The 26859-nt window shown below is 43.1% G+C and overlaps 1 protein-coding gene across 6 annotated transcripts in view; it reads left to right on the top strand.

Moving 5' to 3' along the window:
* LOC110986431 (epidermal growth factor receptor-like) overlaps positions 1-26859 on the top strand; it is a 118075-nt gene that overhangs the window by 48210 nt on the left and 43006 nt on the right. For all 6 annotated transcript variants that reach the window (XM_087135099.1, XM_087135098.1, XM_022248283.2 and 3 more), the window contains exons 2-3: positions 25008-25097; positions 26333-26596. In XM_087135099.1, coding sequence (XP_086991225.1) covers positions 25008-25097; positions 26333-26596 — 354 coding nt within the window. The remainder of the gene's footprint in view (positions 1-25007; positions 25098-26332; positions 26597-26859) is intronic.

Genomic DNA, 26859 nt, shown 5'->3' on the forward strand with positions numbered 1-26859 from the left:
CACAGCTGATTGATTCTGTCTTGTCCATATGGGCTTTGTTTCACTAGAACCAGTCGGCAGTGTTGTGTACTTTTGTGTAGGCTGCCCCTTAGCCAGCAAGTTCACCATAACGTGGCTACATGTATTTGATATTTTGTTTTGTAAGGTATGCTGAAAATACACTTGTTTTTGGCCGGATGTCTTAGCACTGAAACTTGAAGAAACAATTAATAAAAAAATGTAATCCCTCCAAAGTCGACATTTTTTGTACTTTTATGTATGTGACTGTGGGAAGTCCACAATGCTCTATTCCGGGCAGGGTTTGAGTAATTGGAAAGCCATGCACGCTATTCTCAAACAATAAACAGTCCACCGATAAAGACACAAAGAAAGAGATTAGGCTGATATTTTATTTCATTTTAGGCAGGCAGACAAACAGGGGGTGGCGGTTTTCGCGGCTTAAGGCAGCTGACTCATTCAGGCATTGAGAGCTCTGCATGAGTAATGTTATCAGCACTGGATGTTGTTTTCAGTCACACTCAACCTGCACAATCGGCCGTGGTGGACAAACATGGTCATTGTGACTCAGTCCTGTTGACTGCTTGCACTCGGGGCTCATTGTGTAAGGTGTTTCAACATTGACACATTCTTAGCACACAACCGCTAGGACAACCGACAATGTACGGCACACAGCACATGATGGCCAGGTACACAGACCCTCCACCGGTTAATTTACAACTTAGGTGATTTGGGCTGTTGCCGGATGTTTTTAGGCACAGGCTTTAAATCCTGCCTGAGGTTGTTGCCGTATCCTCTGCGGGCCATCTCAGCAATCTCTCCTTCACTTTTGCAAATGATGAAAGCAGAGCGAGCCAAAACATTTCAATCCTTCTCCAGAGACTCTCGAACTATATAAATTTTTATGTTGCGAACTGGAAAAGCTTAGGCCTACTGTGTATTTGCTTTTTTTTTTCTCCCCCTTTGTTCATCTGACGTCACAAGTCTTGAAGATCCCTGTGGTGTCTTTTTGAGATTGGGACGTCCAAGAGGCCCGATATATATATATAACTTGCCATTCATTTATCAGCCACGGCTTTATGCATTATGGCCCCTACGGGGGTTTGCTGTAAAGGCAGGAATGCCCCCTCTGCTCGCAGATGGTGTTTGAGTAATGGTCCCTTGATGCAATCAAGACCAGGCCCGCATCCCCCCCCTACACGTACGCACACTGGGGGCAGCCGCCGGTTTAACATAGAAACCCGAGATTGGTTGCCTGATTAGCAGTGGTCCAGCTCTAATCTATCACCATCTTGTTTCCATTTGAAGTTGAGTTTTAGTGGGGGGGGTTGTGTATGTTAGTTATTGCGCTTGTAGCACGGTTTAGACATTACGGCTAGGTGGAAAATACATTGATGTTGAAATGATTGATTCGGAACCGATGGAGAATGAATGTGGTTGATGTGAAACTTGAATGAAATGTGCAGGGCTCCAAATTGTAACTTTTGCAAACTGCCTGCAGCAAATGTCAGAAAATGCCCCTAAAATGGCCCAAAACTGCCACTAAATGTGCGTTTGGTTTTGTTACATTTAGTTAGCTGTCATTAAAAAAAAAACAACTTGATTGAAATGGTACTCCAAAGCAATTACATTCTGGAAAATAAAAAACCTGTCAAATTGTCTCTGACATTTTCCCAGCCTTAGGTGTATTGTCACCAGAGAGTAAAATGGGACCTCCTCTGTTACGGTCAGAAGAGCTTGACCTTTGAGAGGCTGTGGGAGGAATGATATACATTGTAAATGGCCTGTCATAATAAAAAGTCTGTCAACCACCATGCTAAAAAAATTGCCATTTGAGGAGCGATGTTTACAGCATTTGAAAAATCCCAGTTTCCAGGAAATCAGTTTGTCCACATGTTTGAAATACGTTTATCTTGAAAGAGCACGATTGTACTAGAAACCCATTGTTGTCAGAAACTCCTGCCAGACTGCCCTCCTTTATTTTTGCATTCGTTAACCTCTCGGTCTTGATTTATTGATCACCCCTGAATCAGTGTTTGTGAGTACAGCCTTTGTTGATGTTACACTTTCATCGCAGGTTTTTACGAGGCCCGTCCGACCGACTTGTCATCTGCATTATTGATCGGAAATCGACTGCTGATGCTGTTGAAATGTTTGAACAGACAAAAATGCATGAACCATGTCCTAATGTTTAAATACCACAAGGAATGTTTGGTTTGGGTTGTACAATACTTTTTTTCTTGGGGGGATGTAGATTGATTCAGAAGATGATTGCTTTTGTAAAAAGGGGTAACTTGCAAGATCTGATTTGTCCAAAGTCTCTTAATTGTTGTACATGTATTTGATGACTGCTGTGTTTGTACATGTACAGTAGCACTGGCGATGTTTGTTGAGAAATTTGAATTTTTTTTTCTTAATTTCATTTTTCTACAAAATCTAAGTGATGCTTTCTTGAGTGCTTATTTCTGATTATTTGGTTTGGGTGGCTTTGGACAGACTTTGAAAACGAGGGGAACAAGGTTTCTTTTTAGGGGCGGAGCAGGGGGTTGATTGAGTCTTGCAAATGGAGTAAAACTAAAGCCACTTGGAATGTATTCAGATTGCATATGTATGTACATGTACAGTACCTGTACATGTACATGTGCTTGTAATGTATAATGCATGTTTATGAAAGAGTCACTGCCTAACAAAAAGGACAACTGATCACCAATGCCAAGAATGTGACATCTTCACCCTGACTTGCTAGGCGGCCGTCCCGAGATGGGCCCTCATCGTGCAGATTGACGGCCGGCCTGTTCACCTGACAGTCACGCATCGCCGGCGCAGCACCCCTGATTGGTCCCGGTTGCTGTTTAGCTTGAAATGTCCCAGCGTGATCCACAGCGGTGGGTCCCGGTGTGCGACAGTAGGGGAGGTGAACGGCAGTTGCGGTTGGAGAATCGAGGGACGAGGCTAACTTTCCCTTCCCCCCCTTACCCGACTCCTCCTTGCTCAGTCTCGCATGCTGAAAGAACGACAGGAATGGGGTTTAAAGATAGAAGATGACCGGGTTTTGAGATGCATTTTGCGTACTTTGCCTCTGGTATGACTTGTGCCAAAGTTCCAAATATCTCCCGCTTGGACCTGGTTTATCCTGGCAACATGCCACAGTAAAAAAAACAAATTGGTTGTTAGTTGGTAAACTGCTCTATGAATAATACCCTAACCTTTATTGAAGCCACATCACTTCACAGTGCACCAAGTGCTACCTACATGTACAAGTTTGACCTTCACCCACAAGTTTGACTTTCACCCTTCCCCTACTTTATGTTAAATCCACATGCACCTTCATGTAACCGCATCACATTGGTTGAACAGGGACAAATTGGATGCGTCATTTTCACAGACTCAGTTCATTACCGGTGTGTGCTGCTTACAATCCACGAACCCTTCATTACAATGTAGCTTTGATTGTAGGTTTCAGTGTTTCAGTACATTGTGTCGATCTTTGTTATTGTACCAATGCTTTGTGCATTAGAACAGATTGGTTTTTTATCCTAATGTTAATTTACTTTATACTTTGTTGGAAGGGAACTTGTGTAGCTTTGAATAACATGTACAGAGACCCAGAGAGTGGCTGATCAGTTGTAAGATCTAATCACACTGCTTACGGTTCTGGTACATGTGTGAAATGTGCATGTAGTACAGACACTCTGTGTTCACTTGGCTATTACAGAGAGTACCATACATTTGATTTCATGGCTGAATGTTTGCTGACATACCCCAGTGGTTAGCAAGGATTTCCACAGGGACCCTCATAAAAAAAACCCACAACCTCTACTTGCATCCAGACAGGACGCCCAGTGAGAAACTGTACTTTAGGTGCACGGCCTTGTCGTATCGATTGCGCGGGGCCGTGAATAAGCGAAGTAGATCAGGTGGAATTGATGCAGTGCAGTGAGCGTTTGCACCATCAGACAGCAGTAAAAATTGGGCTCGACAAGAAATGATTGTTTGCCTCCATTACTCTTTCTACGAAAAAATAGCATATTTATTGACCCGCAGACGACTTTGTGCAGATGATAAAGAAATTGTAACAAAACCCTTCGGTAGTTGGGAGAAAAAAACCCTCACATGGTGTCAACGTAAGAAGCTTGAACCCAGCGCGGTAGAGTAAATTGATTGCATGTACGCTTGTAGCTTCATTGAGATGCAAAATATCAAATTGTTCAAGCCTGGGCCAGCTCGCTGGGCCGGAGGAAGCCGATCTAAAGTTCATTTTTGGAATTTGCAGCCTGGGCAGAATGCCACCGTGCGCTGCCGGGCATTCGGTCGGCGTCTGCTCCACTGCCCTTATCCGGCTTAAAGCGTTGTGTTTCCAGGACCGGCCGTTTATCGCATCAGATTCGCCCGGGGTGGATTTGGCTGGCCCTCGTTGCCTGTGAAACCCTCCCTCCCCCTTTATGGCACATCTTATCTTGAAACACACGTTCTCTACACCTGGCGGTGTGTTTTCTAGGAGTTATCGGCGCGTGTATATTTTACAAGTATTCTTCCCCCAAGGGGTTGGAAAAAAAAACTTACCAAATTATTGTTCGGTGAGAGACGGCAGGGGTCATCGGAGAATTGTTAGGAGGAGACAGCTGACTGTTAAAGCATTCTAGTATGTTCACTGCGACACATGGACAAATTATTTGGAACCCTGTCACATTTCATTTAGCTCTTTCACAACAACATCCATTGACAGCTCGTTTTTTTTCCTCTCCCAAACGCTGGATAGCGAAGCCAAACATTTTAAGCTGCACCGCATCCCTGGAGCGGAACCTCTTTGTTGTTGAGAAGCAATTGATTAGCTTGTCGTCTGTTCTTATGCTGGGCATTCAACATGGAACAGCGGCTAAAATAACTTTGAAATTGACGGAAATGATATGGATCAGTTGGTGCATATTCTCGGGGCTACACACCATCTTCAACAATAAAAAGATCTAATTTTGTGATGTGTGCCAGAGTCTGATGTTCCCTGTCCAAGCACTTTTTGTCAGGTTCCTTTTTCATTCAGTCATGGAGGAAGGAGTGATTCAATGAACATGCACATTTTGTTGCAGTTTTTTAACCTTTTTAAAATCACAAGCAGTGCTGTAATGCCTGCCACGGACTCAAACTATAAACATTGCACTGTTGGAGGATTAACAGCTTCTAATCATTGGGTTAACTTCTGACAACTGTATCAAGTGGGATTTCCCTGTTAACAAGACAGATAGCAATCCGATGAAAGATTTACTTGCCCTATGTTGGTGGGCCACCCACAGTAAATCACCCCCTTGACACAACCTGGGCCATTTTCTTGTTATAATATTATTCTAATGGGGTCCAGGCCATGTGCTGTTGTTTATAGAAGTGGAGCTAGACCCAACAGCCAACTCTCCCTGTAAATCTGTCACCAGGTCATTCAGCATGTGTGACTATAGGATGTAAGATCAGCTACAGTGGGCCTATGACACAGATCTGTCTGTGTAAACAATAGCCAAAGGGTTGTCCTGGTGTTGGGTCCTAGAGGTCGTCCCGAGGTCAGTCTGGTCAGGCGGTCTCGTAGTTTATTGTTTTGTTTGGCCTGCTTTGGAGTTTAAACTTGGACATCAAATGCCTTTAAAGCAAGGAGAGAGGGAATTTTTCAAATGTTTCAAATTGGAAAAATGGAAAGACAAATATACAGAGCTGGACAACTGCCAAAAATTGTCCAAAAAGCACACAAACAACTCTGTAGACACTGACAACCAAGAAATTACGAAGACGGACAAGAAAGCTTATAAGCTCAAACTTATAAGCATGGAGCCCTTGATGGGAATTAGGGATGTTGCATAACAATCACAGATCATGCAGGTTTTAATGTCAGAAGACTTGGGAACCTGACCTGGAAAGAGGTTTCACTACTCAGACAAGAGCAACAACTTTTATCTTGTAATAGGCCCTGTAGATGCGAAGCACATGTGCTGGTGAATGTGCGCAGCAGACTATGTCACCGTAAATGTTTATGGTCACTTTACCTCTTTGGTAATTCGGTCATGCCTGCCTGGTCTGCACTCCCCTGCTCTTTTGCCTGCTGTAACAGATTGATGCTGCTCGTAAAACTTAATGGCAGGTTGTGGGAGGGAGGGTTAGGCTGGGTTTCCCCCTTGATGGGAAAGACAGCCCATGTGCTTTGGTAGCACTGAGATGACATTTGGGGAGGAAGAGTTAATGAGGTATCTCTGATACCGTCTGAGTCCAAGTGTGCTTCATTTGATATGATACTAGTTGTTTGGAAGTGAGAGCAAACTTGGGTTTTTTTTTCAGCCAATACATGTGATGTCTTCAAGTGACCTTTCAGGGTGTTTCTGAGGAGGTGAGGCATGGTGTTGGGGGTTTTGACATTCTTGTGGAAAAAAAAAAAAGAAACTGAATGTCCCTCCCGAATGCTGTGTTTCTCATTATCCCCCCATGCTCCTTTTGATGGTAGGGAAGGTCGCCAGCGGCCTCCTGGATAATCTTCCAGCATAAAACAGTTACTCCAAAGTCAACCACTTTTCTGGAATAAAGAAGAATCATTGTAAGAAAGATGCTGCATATGTCCATCACAGCTATGAGTTTTACCTGCGCCTTCATAACCCTTCCAAAATTGTGGATATTCACACGTGTACCATGCAGTAGTCCTGAAGAAGGTAAAGAAAATTCACTGACATCAAAGTGCTTCACCAGACCCTTTGGGCTGACTGCACCCAGCATTTCTGAGAGCTTGTGGTCAGCAAGGATGGGCAATTCCATCACAACTTGATTTGGGCAAAGGAGCTGTGACCACAAACAGTCTTCTGTTCACATCCACTCCTTCACAGCGCAGCGCTGCTCACCAGGGACCCACAAAGAGGGGCCACCTAGTCAGTAATATACAGAGTGTGGCTTGTTTGCAGAAAGGAGTGACAGCAGCCATGCCCATTGCCAGTCAGAGGCGGGGCTCCCGTGTACAGTACCTAAGAACAAACATGGTGAAGTTTCAGCTCAGTGAATATGGTAAAGTCCAAGAAAAACAGTTTGCTAGGATTTCGGTTTCAGATCAAAAGTTGCTGAGTCATGTTTTGAATTGCGCCTGAATTCAGCATCTGGGACATGCTGTCAGATTCAGTTAAATGCAGCCACGTGATGTCATGCACTGAACTTAAGAATTATAGCGTCGTGCCAATGCTTGCGCACGCTCCTAATGGCAATTTTTCCCCCAAAATAGGACAAGTCGTTTGAAAAAGCCTTCACTCATGATTTTCTCCAAAATGACAGCCTGCCAGAAGGAATAATTTCACAGGGAGTTTATTCCCATGACCATCTTCAGACCAAATATGCTTTTCAACAATAACTTTGTCAGTTACTTGTAAATGATGGACTGTATCTTTAAAAAAGTGAAAAGTTTGGTTATTGAAATGTAACATCACACACTGTGTTGTCTGCTTTTCCAGTGTTTTTACACATTGTTTTGCATTAGGAGGAAATTGAGAGACAGACTGCAGTGAATTCAGTTACGAGCCAATCCCAAGCGGCGATCAGGTTGCAAAATATCGAAGTCACAGGGGACGAACAGTGACAAAGGAGTGCTTTTCCTGAAGTTCTTTGGGTTTTTGGGAGTTGACTCAGCATGGCCTGCGATTGACATGCGATGACCTACATGTACGTGCAAGTCATATCTTTGCTGAAGAGGACAGATCACAAGCCAAGAGAATTAACCACATGGGACGTTGCTTATCGTGTGAGAGCATGATAAATCATTCTGCACAAAATTGTCAGTGTGAATGCAGTTTTAAGGCACTCGGAAAATATGAGAACATTTACTGATGTGCCCATGTACTAATATGTGACAGTCGGACAAACAAGAAGTGAGGTTGTATATTTTCTGGGGCCATACTTTGAGTGGAGTAGGGCCCAAGACCTTCTTTAATCATAGGTGAAAGATCCACAATGATTTGACAACATCTCTGTGATTTGACAAGGAATATGACACATGCCAGCATGAAGCCATGGCTTTTGGCAACCAGTTGGCTTTGTGGCAGAAGTCTCAGATTTGGTCGTCAGTGGTTATGCTGAATGTGAGAGTGCTTGAGTAAGTACAGACTGTAACATGCCCCTGCTCTGGTATCTTGCTCAAAACGGAAGACAAGCCAGGTTGAAGCAAACAAACCATTTACGGAGACAGGTGTTTTTGTCAGTTTGTGTCGGCCGCCACACCTCTGGGTCCCTTGTCAGCTCGTTCTGGTCTTAAATTGAATTCACTCGCTTCCCAGTAGTTCCGGCTCACCTGCCTAAGCCGGACCGATCTGTCCACCTCCAAACACAATTACGATTACAGCGCTGGGCCAGTTCAGAAAGTGATTTCCCCAGAGCCGAAAAAGGATTACATCAAATTTCCCCCCCTGCCTGTGACTCCAGACGCTATCAAGCGCGGTTCGTCCGTCACCTTCGCATGAAGGGTTGCCATAAAAAAGGATGTTAGCAAACAACGGGTCATGTTGGATTAGACCCTGTGTAACAGCAGATTCATTGGTCTTACAGTATCTGATTGGACGGCTGGCCTGATTACAGAATGACTTCATTAGGAAAAGGTCTTTCAGTAAGCTCTGTCCAGTGATTGGGATATTAAGACTTTGCGGCGCGGACAATTCCCTGGTCAAAATTGGCTGCAGAAATTTGTTTTTGAATGGTAGGGCCGACCTTTGAGATGAAATGCATGAGGAAAGGCAAGAGCTTGTTTTCCTGGAAGGCATCCGTGGTTTGGAAATGGCATGTAATTGACATGGCAACTTTAAGCATCCGTAGAGGTACATATGCTATATTTTGAACCAGGAAGTGTAATGCAAATGAATGGAGTACGCTCGCGCGTCGGATCACGCACTAGTTCTCACACTAATGCCTTTTACACACGTAATTGTGCGCATGACTTATTCATAGTTGCTGCTGGAAATTCCTTGCAAAAACAACATGGAAACAGGATATTAAATTCCCGCTGTGCTTGAGGGAAAGTAATTTTTCCATTACAAAAATCTCCATTGTCCACTTACTAGTTTTTTTAACTTTCAAAAAGTTTTTCTACACAATGACAAAACACCAACCAACAATGTAAAATGTGTACATGTACATGATTGGATCATAAAATTTCTGTCTCCAAGACCATACCGTGACTGACGACATGGAATTATGTGAACAAAGGGTAAGCCAATGTTGTGGGGAAACGCAGTACGTACCGAGAATAGTCCTTATATTTGCGGGCTTGTCTGGATGGTTTGTTCATGTAAATTTCACCAGTGAGATTTGATTTGGTGCTTGGATGGCTGCGTTAACACACACCTCCCTAAATGCAAAGTGATCCACAGCAGGTGCTCGGGTATGTCTTTGTCAGGATGGAACACGTCAAAATGATGGGAGGGAATATGACCCCCTCCCCCAAACAAACCTTCTATGGTTAACACATCTGTTGGCATTAAATACAGCCTTTGAATAAAGGGTGACATTGATACTGAAGCGAGAATATTATTGAAGACTCCAATGGCCTTAAAATGGAAATGTCGCAACAGAATATTTCAAGGTACATTGTGCCCTGTCCCCAGTTTTTATTATCCAAAGAAACTGTGGGTTTACAATGTAGCTTTGCAGGTTTGCAGTTCAAATGTGACCAGCTCCACAAAAATAGGTATTAGGGGACTTTTTTTTTTCAAAATGAGTTACAGACACATTTGAATTGGTCACATTATAAGCTTTAATTTGGTGTAGGTTTGAACCCTGTGGCATTTTGTAATCTCAATCTGGAGATATAGTGATTTTTGCATAATCATATCATACACGTTAACAGAATTGCTTTCAGAGACAAAGCCCTTAAACACAGGAAGAGGAAAAAGAAATCAGCCAAGAAGGAAGTCTCTTAATACCCACAGCAACAGTTCGGTTTCTGGCATGCATTGTGAAAGTATTGATATACTAGACGCCAATAAAGCAAGAACTAAGTAAAAAATCACCCTGTCCACCTACAAAAGCCTTTAATGTGGAAAAGCACAGTGTCCCTTCATACCTTTTTTTGCAGAGTGGGTCACAAATTGGAGGAGTTTGTTTAGGAAAAATAGGGCTAGAGTGTTTTAATCAACTCAAGCACTCATTAAAGCATCCATGGGGGAGAGTTAATGTGGAAAAAAGCAAACAGGAATGTGGTGCCTTATGGAGATCCAGGACAATAGATTGAAAAGGTCTCCATGGGGAAATTCTAGGTAGGTGTAAAGGTTGGCCTCCACATGGATTTCACGAACTTGGTTTTTGGCAATAACTCATAAAGGAAAAATTTTCAGTGTGTGATTATCAGTAGAAAAAGTTGAAGTATTTATACAAGGGACACTCTGTTGAAATTTCAACCAAGGAAAGTAACTGGTTTTGAAAACAGCATTTCACACCCAAGTGTTTTAGTACATGAAAACAAAGCATTTTCTCCACAAGGATACAAAGTCCGGCACACATGTCTGTGTAACCTTTTTGTGAGTTAAATTTGGAAATAAAATCTGGTACACTGAGTTCTTTAAATTCACGTGAACATAATTTGAATTCTTCCTACAAAAGGCACTGTTGCTATACCTCGTTATTTGGGGCAAGATTTTACTTAGTTATATGTACATAAGAGACTTCTTGCACCAATGCACTGTTTTCAATGGATAAGAAGGGCTCAAAGGAACCAGCCCATTCCAGAAATGGTTGGTGCTATGCAAAAGCTTGCCCCAAGTCACGAGGTATAGCACTCGGTGTACCAGATTTTATTCAAATTTAACTCACAAAAAACTTCCACAGACATGTGTATCAGACTTAGTATCTTTGTGGAGACAATGCTTTGTTTTCGTTTATGTGCAATCAGATATTTACACAGGGTATCAGATTTTACTCGAATTCAACTCGCCAAAGCTTTATTGAAACTGCACTTCTGTGCATGTACATGTACATGTGTAGGTATGCACATTGGCAGCTGGTCCTGTGTTTACTCAAGTTGCAGTACACTGAACATCAGAGTCATTGTTGGGGGGAATCAATTTTGGGTAAACAGTTTTACAGTCTCTGTGTGTGTTTGCAGTGTGGATTGGATATGGGTGTGTGGGTGATTGGCTCAGTCACATGCCCACATGAGGGATATACAATACCTTGTGGGCACGTGGGTGCGCAAGTGGATGCAAACAAAGCTCTCCTGCCAGCGGTCTGTACACGTTGCACGCCACATAAAATATTTACTGCGCTGTATGGATTTCTGGCCGGCTCTAAATGTCAAAACATGTCGACACGGAATGCCGCTGCACGCCCAAACCAGCCATTTGAAATTCATCATAAGGACTTAGCTCTGTGAACTGCACAAAGGGTCTTGAAGAAAAAAAGCAGCATTCTCTTTGACTTTGCAATTTTGGAGAAATTTCCGTCCCTTTACCACTGCCCTTTCAAAGAGCCGTCATCCCTGTTGTCAGCTTTAGGCATGGCGGGGGAGGGGGGAGAGGAACACAGTGGCAGCTCAGGCGGGCACAATACTGGAACAATAGATAATTCTGATGCTTATGGTTTTTCCCGCTGGGTTCAGCTGCTTGCCGGGAGGGGGGGCCCTCAGGCCACCCCCTCCTTTAGCGACAGGCCTGAGAGAGCCCCACAGCAGCTCCATTCCGGCTTTGGAATGTTTGATTTCTTTCGGTGTGGCTTTTCGCCGGACCAGTTCCTGTATTGATCCAGAGCAGTCGGGATAAAAAAAATCCATACCAACTGTCAAAGCAGCACGCGCGATCAAAAGTCAAAATGGTAAAGGCACGAGTGTTTATTTAAACAGCCGTAATGTGAAGTGCCGAATGGCTCTTTGTGCTAACAACATGGAAATAGATGTAAAAATAAGTGTAAGGCCATTGCGGCTAGTCAGCTACGATGTCATAAATGGTCAAGACAATCCTCTCTTCCCGCCCCCCGTCTTCTTTTGTTTCAATCCATTAAAGGGTGCACTGTATTTGTTGTGTATTTTATGTGCACATAGAACATGAATGTGGTCACGTTGACAGTCACATTGGTATGATTGTCTGTGTGATAACAGGTTTCATTGTAGATCCAATCAGCTACCGGATTTCCATTGGCCTTAATTTACGGGGTGTAAGTAATTAAAAAGTGCGATGTGAGTTTTATCAGCGATGCACACCGATATCCATCGTCTCCGCTGCGCGCATACGTAGCATTAATGTCATTTCCGTCATGCCCATCATATGATGGGCTTTAATTAAACACATGACTTCCATTCTGTGGGGCCGCAGCAGGAGCAAATGCACCAGGCAAAAGCAAATTGACTTTAATATTTCAGCCCGAGTCGATAACGGCTTCCTCCGGCTCTAATGGGGGGGGGAGACAAATTATGACAGGATGCCTGTTGCCCTGTTTGTTTGTGGACTGGGGGAAAAAAATGCCCCTGCCCCGTTCAAGGTTAATGCATAAATCCTCCCGAAAGCTTGTCATACTGGGCATTGCAATTAGCATCGGGAGCTCTTGTCCCCAAGGCGTAGCGGTAATATTTCCCTGATTCCTGCAAATATCAGGCGGCGCTGGTCTGTCAGAGCCGGTTAGATTCTGAGATCTTCAAGTCTCTGATTGACCAATCAGCTGCTGCCTTGACAATGACAGTGGGCTCTCCCGACAGGACAGAGGAGCCCGTGTTGAAGTGAAGAGCCTTTCTACTGGTGTAAATAATGCACCCATTACCTGTGGTTTGAGAGTTGAAGACAAGGTGATGAATTTGACTTCAAACTAAACACAACCTTTAATGGAGCATTGGAAATAAAATTGGGAAACTAGGGTGCGGATCGTTGGGCGAGAATGTGGCTACATATCAGGCCTGCAACTTTTCCTTGGGTCGGCTGATTTCCTCATTTTTCACTTCACACTCATGCCAATGAAATCTGCAAAACAATATACAAAGCCTTTTCAAGATTGTGCGCGTGACTTCCTCGATTTTGTCCAAGTCCAAGTTGCATGCCTGATATATACGTAGACATGTATGTGCATGCGTACGTGTACATGGACACGTATGTATCTGTGCATGCACATTCATCTTTGCATGGTTTAAGGCGGGAGAACACAGTTTCCCTGGTGTTAACTATTCATGTTTTGCTGAAGGTTGTCTGTGTGTTCAGGCATTGTACACGTACATGTACATATGCATGCTGCGTAAGGCTCTGGGGCCAATTTCATAGCGCTGCTTAAGCGAAAAATTTGTTTAAGCGTGAAAAGACCTTGCTTGACAAATCAGGTTACCAGCCAAAACTTCTTGTAATGTACATGTATATTGTTTTGGAATGGTATTTACCTGTCTTGGTTAGCATGACAATCACATAGAGTTTGAGCTGGTAACCTTTGTTTATTAAGCAAAGTTTTTGCTTAAGCAGCTCTATGAAATTGGCCCCTGTGTGGTGCATACATGTACTAGCATATGTACGGATGTCAAGATGTTTATGGCCCAATAGCCTTCTTAACAACCCTCAACATGTTCATTTATCAGTACAGCAGCAGTACACATCTATGTACATGTTTATGTGTAATTGTACCTTCCAAATTGCTTAATATCCATATTATCTGCCCCGAGTTGAAGTGCACCTCCAAGCGGCAAAAGAAAGACAGAAGTAGTAAGTTTTCTAAGCAGGTTCTTGCACGCGTGTTGCATGTACGCAGAGACCATACATTAAGGAATAAATTTGTTACACGTTTTCAGTATACTCCGCATCAATCGTGCCATTTTTGTACCTAAAAACCACGCCCTCATTTGTTCCGCTCGGAGCGGATACTGGAGGCCCTTGAGAGTGTCTGGATACTGTCATATTATAGAGGGCTTGCATTTGCCCTAAGGCTTTCAGCATGCTTTACCATCCCACTTTTAAATTCAATCCTTGAATCCTTTTCACAGTTTTCAATTTCGTTTCACCATGAACCCTCTCTACAGAAACGAGAGTCTGGTGTTATCCCGCTTGAAGCTTCCTTATCCCAAAGAAAGTGCCTTCAATAAGCTTTTTGTGAGTTGAATTAAATTTGAGTAAAATTTGGTACACTGAGTTATCTGATTGCATGTAAACATTATTTGAATTCCCAGACTAAAGACACTTTGTCATACCTTGTGATTAGGGCAAGCTTTTGCGTAGCATCCATTATCCCTGGAATAGACTGGTTCCTTTGAAAACAGTGTATTAGTTTAAGGTGTCTCTTATGTCACTAAGCAAAAGCTTGCCCTGAATCACGAGGTACAGCAACAGTGTCTAGTATGGAGAATTCAAATTGTTCCGTTCACGTGAATTGAAAGAACTCAGTGTACCAGATTTTGTTCAAGTTTAACTTCGCATAAGGCTTGTTAAGCCCTCCATTAAATCATTGCCCCATTAATCACACACTGCTTTCTGGAACCCTATGTCTGTTTCATGAATCCAATGGCAGCGCCTCCTCCAAATACTGCTGCTGTTGCATGTTTCAAAGACCACCTCTGCCACCACAGGATGGTGATCCTAAAAACACATACCGGTAGTTGTCATGATTTGCCTGAATATCAGCCCCCGTTATTACTGCGCAAATTGCTTAATACAACCCTACTTTTCCTTTATTCTTCTTCTTAGTACTGCAAACAAACTCCTCAAATGGGATATCGACAAGAATATAATATCAAATCAGTGCTCTGAAATATGCCATATTTCAGAGCACTGATTTGATATTATATTTTTGTCGATAAATGGGATCACGGTGCTACGCAGCCCTTCCATATTCCTCAAATGGGATATACTGTTGCAGGTGTGTTGTGGCCAATGTATACATGTACTAACTTCTTCTTAAGTCTCTCTTATTCTAGAGTCTCTGGCATGAGACTAATGAACATTATTGTTTGTCTATTACTAAAAAAAGTAAAAAAGAAGTGACAAAATTTGAAATAAACCTACAAGTCCAGTTTTGACCTTTTTGCCAGCCCACCTTCATCCCAATGCAAGCTTTTTGAATTTCTCTAGCACATACTGATAAATAGTCACTCTTGCTTGTGTATGAACGGCATTACACATTGCTCTTTTTTTTTTCATTAAGCCCAACAAATCTGAGAATTCTTTCCTGACTGGATGATAAATGCTTCCAATATACCGCTATAATTGATAGCCTGCGCAGGTACATGTGCTCCGTCAATTAGCCGGTACTCAATCAATTAACTGGTGCTCAGTCAATTAAAGCTGGCTCTTCGGATTGGGTAATGTGGTTTTTGGGAGTAAGCCCTAAGCTAGCCTAATGGCGTGCACTAATACATCTACTTATATTTTGCTTGGTCATGAATCTGGAAAGGCCATAGCAAACAACACTTATTTTGTAATTGTTAAAGTCAAATACAGCCCCGAAGTGATGTGGACACGCACCTATCCAAGTCGTCACATGGCTTCATAAATGTTGCTTGTCATTTTTATCACTTTTAAACACTGACTTTCCGTGAAAAGCTGAATGACTGGTGCTGCTGTTGGCCTTTTATATGTCTTCAGTGGACAAAGGGTTGAAATGTACATGTATGCATGTCCGGTTCGTAGGGGATGCAGTTTTTTTCACCCACAATCCTGGCCAAATCTCGTTGTACCCCCCCACCCCAGGGCCCCCTCTCAGTGCTGGGTCTCCCTGCACGGTCTGCGCCCCAGCTCAAAATGACCACATTGACCGGGGGAGTAGGGGACCCAGAAAGGGTATGGCTATTGAGAGGTGTCCCAACAATTTTGTCCAGGCTTGTCGCAGCTGATTTGCCCGTGTGAACTTACCCTGATGTTAACTTCGAATTGAAAACACTGGGGGGAAGTCACATCTCCCCCTCTACCTCCCCCTCTCCTTCCCCCCATGTCCTGTATCAGGTCCACGTCATATCATCTGAAATGACTCTTGCGTGGTCATGAACCAGTCGTAGGCAGCCCCTACGCTGCTGTAAAGACAGGTAAGCTTGTAAACTTTTCTGGAGCTGCCGACAGACTGCTCCGCCATCAGTTGTACACCCGCGCTCCTGTGGCCACAGTACAACATGCCTCTCCCCCGTGATGGATGGTTGTGTTCAAGCCGGTTGTCTTGTTTGTGTTTTGTCGAGGGAGCCCCCGCCAGAGAAAGGCTTTTGTGAGTGGATTAATGGCCTGACGTTAGTGTGAGATTGTTGGTGATTTGTTATTGTCAGAGTAGTTGGAATGAATTATCTCTGGCAGGAGGAATACTTCTGTTTATCAGCGTACAATGTCTTAAAATCGATCATCACAATTCGAAGTTTTCAGAATCAGAAAGTCACAGTTTCCTGTGTTTTTTATTTTCAAGCAGCGACAGGTATTTTGATCTGAAAATTGAAATCAAACCTAATTTAATTGTCATTAATTTCATAAAGTTAGGTTGTTGTAGTATCTTATAATCAATGTTAGTAGATATTTTCAGTGAGCGTAATGATATTGCAGCTCTTGTGCAAAGACTGTTCCTTCCCTCTTGCTTCTCGTCGGGTTGTTCTGTGCTGTTTTTTACCACTGCCAGCCCGTACAAATTTTACTTGAAACTACTGTACATTGCATGTGTCTTGCATGTATATTTTATAATTACATGTGTATTGGCATTTCAGTGGAGCATATGGAGCCACTGAAATTCCGATTCTTGTCTTACAACATGCGTCTGCACGTAGCATGCCAACTCGACAAATTTATGGTTGTCATGGAAATGCTTAAGACGAACATGCACACGTGTGGCTCATACCCGATAACGGTATTTGTACGGTCATGGTAAGGCATCAGCTGCTGTGATAGACCATCAAGATTTCACATGAGGAAAGAACTAGACATGAAATGATAATTAAAGACACAATATGCCGGTACACCAGGATTCCGTGTGGTAGCAATCGGATAGGATATTGTGTCATTTTTTAAAGAAGTGTTCGTCTAACCTGATAAGGAAAATGGCTAGTAGTGGTTGAAAAGCAACAAAAATTTAATATGGGGCACTGAGTGATACAAGGTTTGGCACTTGGTTTCCTCATTACAAGCCTGGTGCACACGTGCAATGTACTGGGGCATTCTGGGAAGGCCACTTGTTATTAAAACCTCAGGACTTTTAGCCTGACAGCATTGCTGCTCACTAGAAATGCAATTAAGTATTGGCTGGGTGTAATGATGCATTATTGGGTTCCCTAAAGCTTAGCTTTAGATTTTTGGGAGGAGGGTTCAAAGTATTGAAGAAGTCTGTTGTTATGATATCTGTTTCCGTTTTCTTCCTATGATTAAAATCATTAATGATATCATGTCTTAAAACATTGTTTTCGGCAGTACATGTACAATGCAATGATTCAATGTAATCTTTAACAAGAGCGTCTTAGAATCATATGATACCTGAATTTCTTAACCGCATTACATATTGTAATCATGCTTTGGGGATTTTTTATTTTTTTTTTTTTTTCGGACCCCAGATTTGCACCGATTATTTCACTAAGCCCCGGCTTGACGCCATTCTGCGACTTGACTCTAGAGTTAATCAAGTCCTCTCCCTGGAATCCAATCGGGCGCAGGGCAAGCACTCCAAAACCTTGGCTCCGTCGTCGTCGTCGCAATCTCTGATAATTGATTCCCCTTGAGATACGAAGGCTGTTTCAGTCAAATGTCCTCCTCCTCTCCCCGGTGAGCAAACCCCCCCCCGGCCTCCTACAGTTGCCCAGAGACTCCGGAGCAGCCCACCGTACATAACTGTCTGTACACTTTGCCATCATAAATCCATTTGAGCCTAACAATAATAAGTGGGCTTTACCACTGCGCTAATGGTGAATGCTTCAAGAAGAGAATCGGTGTTTCATTATGGACACTGACGAATGGAGAAGCTGAAAGATAAACACGGTCATCATGTGTCCATGATGTCCAAAGTATTATCGTGATCGTACGTGCCGGATATTTTGCTGAGGGAATTACAAAATGACCATTGGATTCTAAAGTTTCATTCAGTCCGATGAGCTGGTGGCAGATTTGTGTTATTTATCATCAGAGTAAAACTTCACACTTGGTTGATTTACACATGTGAAATGTGTATCCAGTTTATTGGGCATTTTTTAAATACCTCTCTACCGCAATGTGGGTGGAACCAAATCAGATAGGGACTGTTTAATTTGAATTCAGATACCATCTGATATCATTTGTGGTGTATCATCCCAGTAGGGGGGGGACACAACAAAAGACGGCATTATTCGGATGGATTACTCACGATTGTTTAGTCACGTTCGCCTTGAACTGCAATGCAGCCCCTTATCAACAACCCCAGGCAAGGTGTTTGCCATGTTCCTAACATTTTCAGGGTTGATTTGTTTCTGATAAACGGCTTTGGCAAATTCCTCCTTATCAGTGGAGAAGTATCAATGTACGAATTAGAGAGGGGGGTTGACCCAGCAAGGTCAGTTCAGGCAAGCGTTGCCCTTAAGGCTGCATTGGGCCCAGTTCCCAGGCGCTCAGGTGTTGCAAGCGAGAAATGTAACCAGTTATCTCCGCTTCAATTTGGAATCTGAATGGGAGAGGCAGTGGGGCAGCGACTAGGTTGAAAGCATCGAAGGAAAAATCTGCTGCTGTACACTGGTTCCACCTTCTGCACACTGCTCCAAGCATCTCTGTACCTTCTTACAATACGATGCCTGCCCTTGTGCCTGTGCTTTAAACTTCACTAAATGAGAAATACATGCAAGAATAGTGTAGAAACAGTACCACAAATGTGGCCTAATCTAACAAAATGAGTCGCAGGCTGTTCTTGAGCCAATTCTTTTTTTTGTTAATTAGTCCAAGGCATTGAAAAGTCATCTTGCTCAGTATACGCCGTACATTTAAATCCTTGGATGCTCTTAACATTTTGGCCTAAATAATGTTCGTTTTTCCACAGGTTGCCAACAAACAATGTTCAAACAAAGTGCCGAGTTTGCTTTTTCTACTGTAGACTACTGCAACATTACCGAAGAAAGCCTGAGCACTCATTAGCCAGGATCTAGTCACATATATAATATATATATGTAAAATATAATACAACCCCCCCAAAACAACCCTTCTGAAACAAACATACGTATACATGTACTCAATTACTAGCAGATAAAACTAAAAGCCCAAACCAATTGAATACGCACAAGTGCTACCGTACATGTGTATCGGTTTTGAGCAACATGATCCATGATAGAAATGAATGGAGAAGAATTAAGAATAAGATTAAAAAGTAAAAACTAGGGCAGTGTGTCTCTGCTGATCAGGAGAAAGAGATCTGTGACTCTCTTTTCTGCCCAGTGTTTATTTATTCTTGACATATACTGCCGGCCATGATTTCCATGAGGTCACATTGGCTGCAGCAAATGCAGGGTAAGTCATCCATGTAACTGGACCCAGCCTTGACAGTGACATGGAAAATAACCATGAAATCGGCCCATGTAGGTGGAGATGGGAGATCGGGTACCAGAGGAAATTGCAACGTCTACGTCCGTACACACGGTAGTTGCAAGGGATTCCCAGGTAGTGTTACAAATCAGAGCTTATTGCACAGAAAGATATGGAGGCACATTAAACCAGCATGAAATATGAAGGAGTGTGTTTTTAATTTACATGGATGTGTTGGCTTACTGTGAAAATTTGATTTTTTGTGTGTTGTTTGCTTTAACGACATGGAAAGTCAAGTGGGCCGCAGGATATTTTACACATCAACTTCCAGTCGGTTCTCTTTTTGCACTCTCTCTGGAGGACACACAATTTGGCACTAGCCGTGTGTTTCACACACGCACTTGTTTATTTTTCTAGGCCAATAAATTCACTGTACATTCATGTACTGGTATATTCAAGCAAAGTTGTGTAATGCGCACACTCTGCAGCCAAAACCATGCATGGGACTGGCAGCTTTGGTTCAGTTGTTTGATGCCAGCTTGCCAATCTTGATCCTTGTAACTGCTTTCTTTTGCTCTCACAATAAAAAGGGGAAAACTTTGAAGACAGTTGCTTTGGCCATTTGACTAGTAGTGCTAATCCTAGTTGCTCCTTCCCTGTGTCCTTTGTACAAGGTACAGTCTACAAGAACTCCCAAAGTGCAGAGCTTGTTTGATCAGAAGTGAGCCTCTCTCATCTTCTCGCTGATTAATGATATTAATTAAATGTCAATCTGCGGTCTCAGTTTTGTATGATTTCTGAGCCAGGCTTGGAACAGGTGATCCTTGGTTGAGGAGTTGACGACAGGCCTGTTTAGATATCATTCGTCAGAGACAGCATCAAAGGATTTTTATTTTTTAAGGAAATTAAGGAAAGTCTTAGTACTTTCAGAGCCAGTACTTCCGATTTTGCCAGATCTGGCTGAGTTTTGGGACTGAACGGTGATGGAAGTCATCTGTCGTGGATGCATATTGCTATGACGTTTGTTGTCATTGATGAGGAAATAAGTACCGAGCATTTTACCACTGGTTTGTTCATCAAAAGAAGATTGAAGAGCTCTGTCCATTTAGAAAAAAAAAATCCAGTTAGCTTTCATGCTTTGCAGTATTAAAAATGTTCCTTTGCTTGGCCTTTTGCCAACCTGTTCTGGGGACACCAGTACATGTAGTTAATGACAGACTGTCTTGTAGTTGAGCCTGAAGGATTATTTTTATTTTTTGGGGGGGGCCAGCAAGTTTTAGATTTGTGTTAGCACACTGGTATCTCTTCTGGATCACCACTGCATATGTGTATCCTTGCTGCTTCATTCTTGTGCCCCCTTCCCACAGTGTGGAGCAAAGATACTTGAATGCTACACGCACAAACGCGTGCACTGTGCGCCATACACACAGCTTACAGTCCATGTATGGCCATGCATTGCTTCTGTATACCAGTCTAATACAGTAACGCTTGTCAATTCCTAACATTTCAGCAGAGTTTTGCCTGCGTTCCTCAGAGGATCTGGGAATTTGGGGGGTTGAAGTTGACTGTGCAGGTCTTCATGATCAAGAATTCGTTAGATTTTTGTCCATTCTAATGTCACTACAAGAAAGTTGGTACATTGTCAACAGACCTGTGTGCAGGAGTGTCGAATATAGAATTCAGCACAGAGCTCTCACCTGCTGTGTTCTTGTTACTCCAAAGCCGGAAAAAGTCAATTCACACAGCAGGATCTTCCGCTGTTCCCCTAAAATGGAAATCAAAGTTAGCAGGCATCTAATATGTCGATGGGCAGTGCTCCAATTGAATCAGAAATTGGCCTCCAATGATCTCGGTAATTCAGCCATTAGAAATGATCAGAGGGCCCTGTGAGTTGACGCTTTGTTGCGGAAATCAGACAGGCAGAGGCGATTTTCAATGTTTTGGGTCTCCCGATCCTGCTGAGATTTGGATTTTTAAAGCTCACCGTGGCGCTAGATTTGGGGGCAGTTTGGAGGTTTAACTTAGTGGCTTTATATTGTGGGCAGTGGAGCTTTGATGTAGAGCAAGGCCGTAATTTACAATGTATTCCCAGGCCAGACTAGTGCACCAATCGCACCTTCAGAAATTCATTTACGTGCAGCGTGGAAGGTAGGCCAGTGCCAACAGCCGTAGGATTCTTGTGGCATTTGGTTGTGCAGTGCTGAATCTTAACTTGGCACTGTTTGGATCGATCATTTCAGCTGAGGTGATGAAAGGCGTCAGGCTTGTCTTCAAGGCAGGGTTCAATCATAAATGAATTGTCATCACAAGATGTCCACAATGAAGTCGGGATAAAAATGTGGGGAGAAATACATTTCTTGCTGAAGGACTTAATGGCCAGTCACACTCATACTGTCATCTAGCACCTATGTATTTGGCACCATCTGACTAAAATCTTATCAGAGTGAATTTTGGGTGGGAGGGTATCGGCATAGAGGTCTTTCACATGATGTCACATAACGGATCTGGGTATTTCTGTTGGCGATTTCATGCACCCCAGAATGTTGATAGAACTTGAAGGCGCACTTGTCTGCGTGGATCTGTGTAAATTGAGTGCTGACCATCAGAATCACGTGACTGAAAATTCTCTATACCAGTACATATCTGAATGTTTTAAGTGTTATTTATTTCTGTTCATAAGTAAAAGACAACAATTTATGAAATGTTTGGGTTTTCAAACAATTGAAAGAGAGCATGTTCTTGAAATTTATTCAGGGGAGGGGCTGGGTTTTGTAGAGGGAGGATGATGTGGGTATTCACGTAGAAATTTCACTGATTCATGATACAAAAGCTTCTGATTAACAAATAAACCGATTGTGCCTGCTAAATCACATGACCTATAGTGGGTACCAACAGCACAGCAACGTGTGTGTTGAGTGTTGTTTGCAAACAGTACAGCTAAGTTAAGGTATAGTACCCAGCACATCAGTAGTCTGAGTGCGATACCTACTGTCGGCTTTATTTTTGGTCAGTGATAATTAATATGAAACACTTTGCTTTGGGTGGACGCCGTGTTTGTTGATATTTAATACCCACTATAGGCAGGGGTGTGAGAATTCAGCTGATGTCAGCTATTTTTTGTTAAGATGTTGACCCTGAATTCCAGCTTTTTTGTACACCTGGTCTCTACAAAGGTGTGGGAACTTTTACATTTCAGCTTTTTGCTAGCTGTTTTAAGCTGTAATTTTAAGTGGTCGTTCACACCCCTGTGTAGGTCATGTGACTAAGTGGGCGCAATCAGTCCAGTTAATCTCTCTCTTTCTACATTTTCCAATGGCTGGTAAACTATGCCCTGGTCTTCAGGACAAAAGCAAAACAATAATTTGCGTATTGTTCAAAAACCACATCCAGCTATCACAACTTCAATATCACCTCTATACATTAAATGAAAATGTGACTTTCTGTCAAAGTACTGGAGAAAATGCACATGTTGAAGCACAACGTGGCTCCAGTCAAGTGTGATATTTCTGTAAACTTTGGTTGCACATAGGGATATGAAAAAGGTTTATACTCGCGGGAACGCATGCCATTCGCTGTGCGGCGGTACACTGATCAAACAGCTACGTGAGCAACCGTCTCCTTGCTCATCCTGGCTTGATGTCCAATTTGTAATTTCAATGATAATCAAACCCACACGGAAGAGCCTATTGCCAAAGTCCTTGGAGCACCGCTCCACTGAAACCAGATGGGTTTGTTTAAAAGAGACAGGACTCGAACAGTGTTTTCCCAATAAATACATGTAGTGTCCTTTATTACTTCCTGTCTGTGACAAGGTTGTAGCTTCACTTTGTTTTAACTTCAGTGCATCCACAAGGTCACCCTCTGCTGTTTTAATTAGGAAAGAGACAGGCAAACGGAGCGGGTTTGGTGCAACGACTGAACAAAAATGTTGGACAGTGAGAAGACTTATTTTTAATTTGGTTACAGCCTACAGCCTCAAAATGTTCCAGCGTCACTCATTCTTCTTATTTTGAACGTGCACTGTCTTAATGACAATGCTGGCTGCCATGGTCTCAGTGACAATGGTAGAAGCTTCTCTAGTCACTGAAGCAGTGATGTCATCCTGTAAAATACAGGCTAAGTCATAGATTTTGAGAAACGACGTGACTAATTGATTTGGCAACTGCCCCAGCGTGCAGTCACGGGTGCATGCTTGGCGTAGTGCATCTCCCGGCCTACACGAAGGTCGTTCACCTGACGTGGTTGAACTTCTTGGACAACATCTCCTTCGTGCACGCGGGCATCCCAAGTTGATGATTGAGCCGTCCGCTTGTGGGGGGGAGGGGCGCGTCACGTGGTGTGCTGGTAGGAGGCAAGCATGCAGGTGTGCTGGTACATTGCAGAGAGTTAACGCATGTTGGCCGTTGTGCTTGAGAATGTACACGTACATGCACTTCCATTGTTTTCTCAAGGCCCCGAGTCATGCGACGATGTGTCATCTCCAGGGGGACACGGTTCTGATGGTTTGTGCAACTGTTATTCTCTAGAAATCTACCACAGCACGGGCCGGCTCCCAGTAATACCGGTACATTCTTCTGGATGGGGTACACGTACATGTATATCTGTAATCGGGTTGAAGCTTTCAAGATGATTTACTTTAAGCACCTGCGGTAATGGCAGTGTTGAATGACAAGAACAGCCTGAAACTCCAACCTAAGAAATGATGTTTGGAAATCGTTCTACATGGATATTGTCCGCAGCTGTTCCAGAGATGATTCATGTACATGCTAAAGTTACATGTACTTGATGACTAAATATGGAAGTAGTGACATTGTACATGTACATGTATTTGCAACACTGTGCTTCGGTTTCGTTGTTCTTTTTTGTCAATAAGCAGAGAAACAGTATGTGCAACTGATATGAAGTTTATGCCGCTATGGAATGATTGAAAAATTAATGCTGACAGAACTTAGTTCATTTACTTAAAGACTTGAAAGTTACGTCGACGGGATATTTTGTCAAAGATCACAGATTTTTTTCAGCCACTAAAAATATTGTTGGGTCCTTGAAGGTATTGCGATACATGTGGTGCTTAAATTTCCATCTCCAACTGTTTGATGTTAACTCCAATGTCTTCACCTATAAAAGTATCCACCACACTGTAGCCCAGAATTAAAAAAAGACCATTGTCAGAGTGTCTGAAAATTTAACGTCAGACAAGAATGCCTGATTTGGATGGCGCTTCTTGGCCCTTGTCAAATAGAGTACCGAAGTGTGATGTCACTGTGAACCAGAAAGTGCAGTGCAAACGAATGGAGTACACGCGCGTGTTGGTTCACGCGCTGGTTCTCGCGCTTATGCCTTTTACACACTAATTGTGCGCATGATGTATTCACTTCAGTACTCTATAATGAAGGTCCTCAGATGTTTGAAGTTGTTATTAACTTTCTCACTGGGGTCTTAGGTGGCGGAGTGACCATGCCTAAACTTCAGCCGTTTTCTTTCACGTTTTCCATCAGTGAGTTTTTATGTAACTTTATTCCTTGACTTTGAAAGCACTATCGGATCCAGGACGTTGCAGGGCTCGTGTCTTCGTGGGAATTTTTAATTCATATTTCCCCGTTTTTCATTTTCCCCTCTCTGCAGTTTGCGTTGGAAACGGCAATGGTGTGTCCAGCTCAGTGGACATTGAAAATGATGACTACCACTACCAGTCACTGAAGGAGCGGTTTGAAGGTATGCTCCTAGGTGTTATTCACAGGAGAGCCATTTTGGATTGGGCTCCAGTTTCCACTTTCCATAATTTGGAATTACCCATCAAATTGCCACGATGGCATTCTTCATGTATATTCCCCCCCTCCCCATTGAATCATCTCCGTTTCCAAATGAGCTGAGTTGGTTGAAGATATTTTTTATAGGGATTGCATTGCTAAGTTGATTCAAAATGGCCGACTCTTGAACAATGTCAGTTAAACAGGCGGTGTGCACTTTGTCATCTTCAAAATGCCTGATTCTGAACCTTGCTTTGAAGTTGAACAAGGTATCCAGTGTTTTGTTGTTTCTCTTTTTTTTTGCAGCAGCAGAAAAAAAGAAATCTTTCTTGTAAAGTTTGTGCTTCTCTTGTCTCCATCCACATCAGTTAGACTGAGCACAGTGAAGTGTCCATGAAAGGCTCAGGAATTTCTTGCTTGTGACAACCTCACTTGTAACATGTCATTTTGGGGGGGAAAATATGGGAGAAAGGGCTTTTGGAAGAGTATTAAAAAGATTCCATTCTTGCTGAAAGGTAGACAGCATTTTTCATGGGTAACCCACCCTCCCTAAAAATCAATATTTTGACACCCCGACATTCAGTGTAAATGGCACTGCATGGACTTATTGAAATGGTACTTTTACGGGAAAAGCCAATCATAGGGGAAGGCACTCGTTACAATAAAATTTGAGGTAGGGCACTTGTTACAAAACACTGGGGGTAAATATTGCCCTTACATGGGGCGTTGCCAGGATTTCTTTGGGGGGGGGTGACAAAGCACTCAGCAGCAGTGTGATAAAGGATTAATGGTGGAAGGTGGTCTGCTCCTACATGTTCCTATTTTCAAGCCAGTTGGGGATTTTTGTCCCTTTTTTTCATTTCCCCTCATTCTTTGTTGTCTCTTTTCCTTTTTTTTTTGTTTTTCATTTTGTTCTGGGTTAAGGGGCGGGGGTAAGCTTGTCCCATGCCCTTTCCTTCCCCTCTGGAAGCCCGTGCTCCTGTTTGAGGTATCAGAAAAGGATCAGGAAAAGGGCCAAGAATGATGAGTGTTTTATAAATAAACAGGAGGAGGGAACTAGATACACCGGGGGGAGGGGGAAACACATCAGGCACCTGGTTAACACTGAATCAGTGAAAGACCGCAGAAGAATGGCCAACACAATTCATTAGAGTTCCCCCCCCCCTTTCTGTCTCTCTCTCTCTCTCTCGGTATTGGCAGGTTGCACCTTCGTGGATGGCAACCTGGAGGTGAAGTTCATCCGGCAGTCACACTTCAACATGTCCTTCCTGAAGGACATCAAGGAGGTGACGGGCTACGTACTGATCCTGCTGTACTACCCGGCGGTCCTCTCCTTCCCCAACCTGCGCATCATCCGGGGCTCCACGCTGTACGAGGGTGACCTGGCGCTGTATGTGGCCACCACTTACCACAACCGGCTGCCCGAGGTGGGGCTGCGGGAGCTGCACTTCCCCAAGCTACACGGTGAGTGCGCAAGCCAAGGAGGGTGCTGTCTCCGGGCTGCATGAGTCGCAGACCAGTGAGAGGCAGGTTCTTGCCTTGAAATTGCAGTCACGAAATGTTTGCTATGAATTTAGCTGGAGCTGAAGTGAGTTCAACTTTGGTTGATTTTATTGCGGGAATGTTTGATGTCATGCTGCAAAACTGCTTGTGTTCGCTTTTGCACCAAGTATGAACTTGGCTTGTAATAACCTGCCATAGGAAACAATGATAAATGCCACCATTTC

The sequence above is a fragment of the Acanthaster planci genome, linkage group LG03 (genome assembly GCF_054643075.1).
Source record: "Acanthaster planci isolate LZ-2023a linkage group LG03, COTS_SCS, whole genome shotgun sequence".
In the NCBI taxonomy this organism is placed as follows: domain Eukaryota; kingdom Metazoa; phylum Echinodermata; class Asteroidea; order Valvatida; family Acanthasteridae; genus Acanthaster; species Acanthaster planci.